The 7947-nt window shown below is 33.3% G+C and overlaps 1 protein-coding gene across 1 annotated transcript; it reads left to right on the forward strand.

Moving 5' to 3' along the window:
* The first annotated feature begins 6067 nt into the window (after positions 1–6067).
* LOC101891778 (uncharacterized) lies at positions 6068–7691 on the forward strand. Its single transcript, XM_005189272.4, has 2 exons — positions 6068–6255; positions 6323–7691. The coding sequence occupies exons 1-2, from the start codon at positions 6244–6246 to the stop codon at positions 7562–7564; spliced, it is 1254 nt and encodes a 417-aa protein (XP_005189329.1). The 5' UTR covers positions 6068–6243; the 3' UTR covers positions 7565–7691.
* Positions 7692–7947: the final 256 nt, after the last annotated feature.

The raw sequence follows: 7947 nt of genomic DNA on the forward strand, positions 1-7947 counted from the left end.
GAGGTCTATATATAAACGTGGATTTTTTAAAAATATTTTTCAGAGGTCTATATATAAACGTGGATTTTTTAAAAATATTTTTCAGAGGTCTATATATAAACGTGGATTTTTTAAAAATATTTTTCAGAGGTCTATATATAAACGTGGATTTTTTAAAAATATTTTTCAGAGGTCTATATATAAACGTGGATTTTTTAAAAAATATTTTTCTGTAAACGTGGATTTTTTAAAAATATTTTTCAGAGGTCTATATATAAACGTGGATTTTTTAAAAATATTTTTCAGAGGTCTATATATAAACGTGGATTTTTTAAAAATATTTTTCAGAGGTCTATATATAAACGTGGATTTTTTAAAAATATTTTTCAGAGGTCTATATATAAACGTGGATTTTTTAAAAATATTTTTCAGAGGTCTATATATAAACGTGGATTTTTTAAAAATATTTTTCAGAGGTCTATATATAAACGTGGATTTTTTAAAAATATTTTTCAGAGGTCTATATATAAACGTGGATTTTTTAAAAATATTTTTCAGAGGTCTATATATAAACGTGGATTTTTTAAAAATATTTTTCAGAGGTCTATATATAAACGTGGATTTTTTAAAAATATTTTTCAGAGGTCTATATATAAACGTGGATTTTTTAAAAATATTTTTCAGAGGTCTATATATAAACGTGGATTTTTTAAAAAATATTTTTCTGTAAACGTGGATTTTTTAAAAATATTTTTCAGAGGTCTATATATAAACGTGGATTTTTTAAAAATATTTTTCAGAGGTCCATATATAACGTGGATTTTTTAAAAATATTTTTCAGAGGTCCATATATAACGTGGATTTTTTAAAAATATTTTTCAGAGGTCCATATATAACGTGGATTTTTTAAAAATATTTTTCAGAGGTCTATATATAAACGTGGATTTTTTAAAAATATTTTTCAGAGGTCCATATATAACGTGGATTTTTTAAAAATATTTTTCAGAGGTCTATATATAAACGTGGATTTTTTAAAAATATTTTTCTGTAAACGTGGATTTCTTAAAAATATTTTTCTGTAAACGTGGATTTTTTAAAAATATTTTTCTGTAAACGTGGATTTTTTAAAAATATTTTTCTGTAAACGTGGATTTTTTAAAAATATTTTTCTGTAAACGTGGATTTTTTAAAAATATTTTTCTGTAAACGTGGATTTTTTAAAAATATTTTTCAGAGGTCTATATATAAACGTGGATTTTTTAAAAAATATTTTTCTGTAAACGTGGATTTTTTAAAAAATATTTTTCAGAGGTCTATATATAAACGTGGATTTTTTAAAAAATATTTTTCAGAGGTCTATATATAAACGTGGATTTTTTAAAAAATATTTTTCTGTAAACGTGGATTTTTTAAAAATATTTTTCAGAGGTCTATATATAAACGTGGATTTTTTAAAAATATTTTTCAGAGGTCTATATATAAACGTGGTTTTTTTAAAAATATTTTTCAGAGGTCTATATATAAACGTGGATTTTTTAAAAATATTTTTCAGAGGTCTATATATAAACGTGGATTTTTTAAAAATATTTTTCAGAGGTCTATATATAAACGTGGATTTTTTAAAAATATTTTTCAGAGGTCTATATATAAATGTGGATTTTTTAAAAATATTTTTCAGAGGTCTATATATAAACGTGGATTTTTAAAAAATAAACGTGGATTTTTTAAAAATAGTTTTTAAAGTCTATCTATAAACGTGGATTTTTTAAAAATATTTTTTTAAAGCCTATCTGCGAACGTGGATTTTTAATTTTTTTAAGTCTATCTATAAACGTGGATTTTTTAAAAACATTTTTTTAAAGCCTATCTATGAACGTGAATTTTTTAAAAATATTTTTAAAATCTATCTATAAACGGGGATTTTTTAAAAATATTTTTTAAAGTCTATCTATAAACGTGGATTTTTTAAAAATATTTTTTAAAGTCTATCTATAAACGTGGATTTTTTAAAAATATTTTTTGAAAGCCTATCTACGAACGTGGATTTTTTAAAAATATTTTTTTAAAGTCTATCTATAAACGTGGATTTTTTAAAAATATTTTTTTAAAGTCTATCTATAAACGTGGATTTTTTAAAAACATTTTTCGGAGGTCTATATATAAACTTGGATTTTTTAAAATATTTTTTTAAAGTCTATCTATAAACGTGGATTTTTTAAAAATATTTTTTTAAAGTCTATCTATAAACGTGGATTTTTTAAAAAAATTTTTTTAAAGTCTATCTATAAACGTGGATTTTTTAAAAACATTTTTCGGAGGTCTATATATAAACTTGGATTTTTTAAAATATTTTTTTAAAGTCTATCTATAATCGTGGATTTTTTAAAAATATTTATTTAAAGTCTATATATATAAGTGGATTTTTTTTAAATATTTTTTTAAAGTCTATCTACGAACGTGGATTTTTTAAAAATATTTTTTGAAATCCTATCTACGAACGTGGATTTTTTAAAAATATTTTTTGAAAGCCTATCTACAAACGTGGATTTTTGAAAAATATTTTTTGAAAGCCTATCTACGAACGTGGATTTTTTAAAAATATTTTTTGTAAGCCTATCTACGAACGTGGATTTTTTAAAAATATTTTTTGTAAGCCTATCTACGAACGTGGATTTTTTAAAAATATTTTTTGTAAGCCTATCTACGAACGTGGATTTTTTAAAAATATTTTTTGTAAGCCTATCTACGAACGTGGATTTTTTAAAAATATTTTTTCAAAGCCTATCTACGAACGTGGATTTTTTAAAATTATTTTTTGAAAGCCTGTCTACGAATTTTGATTTTTTAAAATTATTTTTTGAAAGCCTGTCTACGAATTTTGATTTTTTAAAATTATTTTTTGAAAGCCTGTCTACGAATTTTGATTTTTTAAAAATATTTTTTAAACGACTTATGTAGATATTCAATTTTGTTATTTTTTCTGCCACACTGTCTGCTTGACTTTGCCTTTCGCTCGCTCCCTCTTTCTCTCTCTTAGTCTTTCGGCCCTCCCCCCCCCTTCAATTTGCATTTGCATCAAGTCCCTTAAGATCTGATGTTACAAAATATGACAGCCTAAAGCTGTTGCAATAATACTTTTGCACATTGTGCATTGTAAAATTGTACATAGTTCTGTAGATGTGGCTGATGCCGATGCTCCGGCAATAGTTGTGGCATGAAATTTTCTTATTATTTACTTTGATAAAATATGACGAAGACAGGAACAAAAGGGGCAAGGAACCAACTTTTAGTTCTATTCGTATCGCCAAAAAAAAAAAGAATCACACAAAAAAGTTGTGGCTACGGAGCTGGCTTTGTGTGCTCGCTTTTGGTACCCAACATGTAATTTAAGACCTTCTTTCTGTCTCTCTCTGAGACTCTCTCTCTCTCCCTCTCCCTCTATGGGGCTACAAACATGACGAGCTTACCAAACTTCCACAGAAGAATTATTTGGGATCTATTCGGAGGATGGAGGAACTTTTCTATTTACCCCCTGAAAAGAAACCAACGAAGAACGATGCTGATGAGAGTGTTTGGACAAGAAGAAATAAAATAAAACTAAATAATTTTTATGGTTAATATTAACATAAATACACATCATAAAATAAATGGAAATCGACTCTGAAAATAGTTGCAACAAAAAAAAAAAGGGAAAAGAAAAACCTTCTTAGAAAGCAAAGGGTGGCCGGGCATCCCTGGGTGGCGTCCATGAAAGACGTTGAGGAATAGTTTCTGAGTGTGGAATATTCCATAGTGTTTTGGGGGAGTGAAGGACCCTGAAAAAATTATTAAAAAATAAGCATCCGATTATTGCGGATTTTATAATATTTTGGATATTCAGAACTTTGACCCCTTGTGGGGGAGGTGCCAGAAGGAATGGTCCGATCTCTACCACTTTTATAACAGATCTTGCGTTGATGAAAATATTGAAATTTACCAAGTCTGAATGGAATCGGACCTTAATTTCGCATTTTATGAGCATCATGGATATTCAAAATTTTAACCCTTTGTGGGGGGAGGTACCAGAAGGAGTAGACCGATGTGTCCCATTTTCACAACAGATCTGGCATTAGTAAAAACAATGGGATTTGTGAAATATGAAGAGAATCATATGCTTATTGCGGATTTTATAATCGTTTTGGTTATTCCAAACTTTGACCCCTTGTGGGGGAGGTACCAGAAGAAATGATCCGATCTCTACCACCTTTACAACAGATCTTGTATTGATAGTAACATTGAAATGTACCAAATCTGAATTCAATCGGATCTTAATTTCGCGTTTTATGAGCCCCATGGATATTCAAAATTTTAACCCTTTTTGGGGGGAGGTACCAGAAGGAGTAGACCGATGTGTCCCATTTTCATAGCAGATCTTGTGTTGATGGAAATATTGAGATGTGCCAAGTCTGAATGGAATCGGATGTAAACTTCGCGTTTTATGAGCCTCATGGTTATTCAGAATTTAAACCCCTTGTGGGGGGAGGTACCAGAAGGAGTGGACCGATATACTCCATCTTCACAGCAGATCATGTGTTAGTAGAAATAATGGAATCTATGTAATATGAAGAGAATCGGATGCTTATTTCGGATTTTATATTAGTTTTGGTTATTCCAAACTTTGACCTCTTGTGGGGGAGGTACCAGAAGAAATGGTCCGATCTCTACCAACTTTATAACAGATCTTGTGTTGATGGAAATATTGAAAAGTACCAAGTCTGAATGGAATCGGATGTAAGCTTCGCGCTTTATGAGCCTCATGCTTATTCAGAATTTAAACCCCTTGTGGGGGGAGGTACCAGAAGGAGTGGACCAATGAATTCTATCTACCCACCAGACCTAGGGTTAAGAAAAATATTGTGATGTGTGCAATTTGAGGACAATCGGACTCTTACATCACATTTTGTGAGAGTTATATTTATTCAAAATGTTGACACTTTGGAGGGGATGTACTTAACGGAGTGCACCGATATTGCCCATTTTCGCACCCGATGTAGCACTCATGGAAATATTAGGATTTGCAAAGCTGGAGCAAAATCGGATCATCCTTTCTCTTTCTGTGCAGTAAAATATATTATTTTTTTTTTTTTGAAAATTTAGACCTTTTGTGGGGGAGTTACCAGAAAGAGTGGACCTATATTGCCCATCTCCGAACTCGGTCTAAGTTGTGAAATAATATTACGATGTACCACGTTTGGAACAAATCGAATAATGCCTTTCGAGGGTCGAGAAAGCAGGTCCACATCTTCGTATAGCCTCATATAACCGTACCTCCCGATATTCGGTATTTTGATGATATTAGCGACTTTATTCACCGGAATTGTTTCAAATTCGGTATTTGAAGTTCGAAATGGATACTAGAGCCTAAGACAGAAAATTGTCTGTGAAGGCCAACGTCTTCACACAGCCGGTACCTCCCGATATTCGGTATTTTGATGATATTAGCGACTTTATTCACCGGAATTGTTTCAAATTTGGTGGTGGAAGTTCGCAATGGACACTACAGCCTATGACAGAAATTTGTCTGTGCATGTCCACGTCATCGTATAGCCCCCATATAACCGTACCTCCCGATATTCGGTATTTTGATGATTTTTTCAAGTTTCAAATTTGAATATTGTAAAGGCTTATGACAAAAGTAACCTATGCAGGTCGATTGTATTTTTAAGATTTTAAGAGAATTTTTAACGGATTTTTTTGTTTTTGAGAATTGCCAAATTTGTTCCAAATTCTGGAGGGTATTCAATGTTCGGCCCGTCCGAACTTACAGTATTTTTTACTTGTTTTCTGCTAATACTTCTTGTGTCCTCCTTTAGCATCAAATACAGCTAGTAATCGTCTATGCGTGGAATGCATCAAGTATGCTACGTCGTACTTATCTGCAATTTCTAGTCCCGTCCTCCCCCACAAAAAAAAAATTTGCCAAATTTGCCAAAAAAAATTTGCCATTTGCCAAAAAAAAAAATCGGTAATTACCAATCATTATCAGTATGGCGATAAGATTACCAAAAAAAAAAAAAAAATAAGTCAATCGAAGGTCTATACCATGCGATTAGTTGCATATTAGCCTCGGAGGGTGGAAAGTTCATATTCCATTTCGCAATTTTGCAAAATATTAATTCATAAAATATTTCAATTCCGACAAGTCGCTAGCAAAGTCGTTAACATCTGATTTTGCCTCCTGGGCCTGGACCTCAACGAATTGGCCTAGATAAGAGAATTGTCAGAATGGCATATCCGGTAAGTGCACCACATCTGGCAACTGTTACGCAACGTCATATTCATTCAAATATTTTTCTATCGTCAGACACTTGCCGCCTTTTTAACACTTCTACTTGTCGCCAGCTCGCCAATTGCTGCCCAAGACAAGCAACTGATCGTGGATGAAAGCAACAGTACAACACTTCAACACACCATTCCCGTGAATCCCATTGTCATCCAGACGCAATTGCAGAACTATGATCAGCCCACCGTGCACGACTACCAAGAGTGTCACGAAAATCGGGAGAAATGCCAAAATGCCTGTCAGGCTGATGTTGCCTGTCTAAAGGCATGTCCAATCTGTCCGGATTTGATCAAGGGTGACCATGTGGTGCAGGGTGTGAACGATACTCAGTCCAATCCGTCGGCCAAATCGTTTAATACAACCAACGTAATTCGGCTGACGAACCACATACTTAACACAATCGAAAGTTCTGGAGGCAATGTAACATTAAACAACAACAACGTCGTAGATTTGCATGAGAACGCTACAACGTCTCGTGTGGGCGGAAAGTTCGGTTTGGGCTACCACAATACGGAGCCATGCTGTATCATTGTGAGATCCTCACAGAATTGCGATCACAAACAGCAGTTCTCGACGGCATCTCGACGCTGCCATCGCAGACAGCATCGCGTCTGCGGTAAGCAGTGTAAGAGTCGTGTCATGGAAGCCCGCCAGGTAACTGTCTGTGATTCCAATCCAGATTTCCAGGATTATTTTGATGATGATGATGGGAACTATGGTGGACGGTGTTATCAAACGGTGAAATATTTTCCCCTAAATCCCAGAAGACGATATTCTAGCAGACCGCCAGCTCCCAGATGTTCCTATGTACCGACATGGCCATATATAGCCTGTGGAGGTCCAACCAACCAACAACCTAATTGCCAACACTGCCTGCGTTTGCCATACATCTACATATTGCACCAGGGCATTCCGCCGCAATGTGGCCACTGCTTCAACAGCATCTATAGTGGAGCCAACACCTACAACTATCCACAACAGCAATTTGTCAATTGGCAAGTGCCAATGCAATTTCCATGGATGGATTATGGTGCCGATGTTGGAGATGATTTCGACTCTGATATTTCCGATGACTGGAAGGAGGACCATCGTACCCCATATAATGGCATGGAAAATGATAATTTCACCACAGAAGGACCCGAAGAAAACGATACCTACGACTATGACGACTTGGACGATGGAATGGGTCGCAGACGCCGCCGTCGCCGCCGCCAATCGTTTTTACGTTCCAAATATAGCCGCAAATACCGAAACAATGCATAGAGTCATATTTGGGAACCTATTTCAATACTTTCTTTTAAATCTATCACCGTGTTGTCCCTCAATTATCTAAACTTCTGTTCTTAACTCTCCAGTAAAAAGTTTATTTGAAATAAAAAATAAATTAATTAATTGAAGATGAAAATTGAGTGATATTCGTGTTCGGAATGATAAACTTACTTCTGATTATCGTCACTAGAAAGCAATTTTCTATGCTAGACTCTACAGTGATAACTTTCCAGCTGTATTGTCAGAAGAAAATGTTCTGAAAACCCCCTTTCGAATTGTAGGACTAAGGAACGGTGTGGGTCATTCACCTCCGGCTTTTTTTGCAATTAACTCTTTATGGAATTAGGTTATCAGAAATTTTGTATGAGTATTTATGG

The sequence above is a fragment of the Musca domestica genome, unplaced genomic scaffold (assembly GCF_030504385.1).
Source record: "Musca domestica strain aabys unplaced genomic scaffold, Musca_domestica.polishedcontigs.V.1.1 37, whole genome shotgun sequence".
Lineage (NCBI taxonomy): Eukaryota > Metazoa > Arthropoda > Insecta > Diptera > Muscidae > Musca > Musca domestica.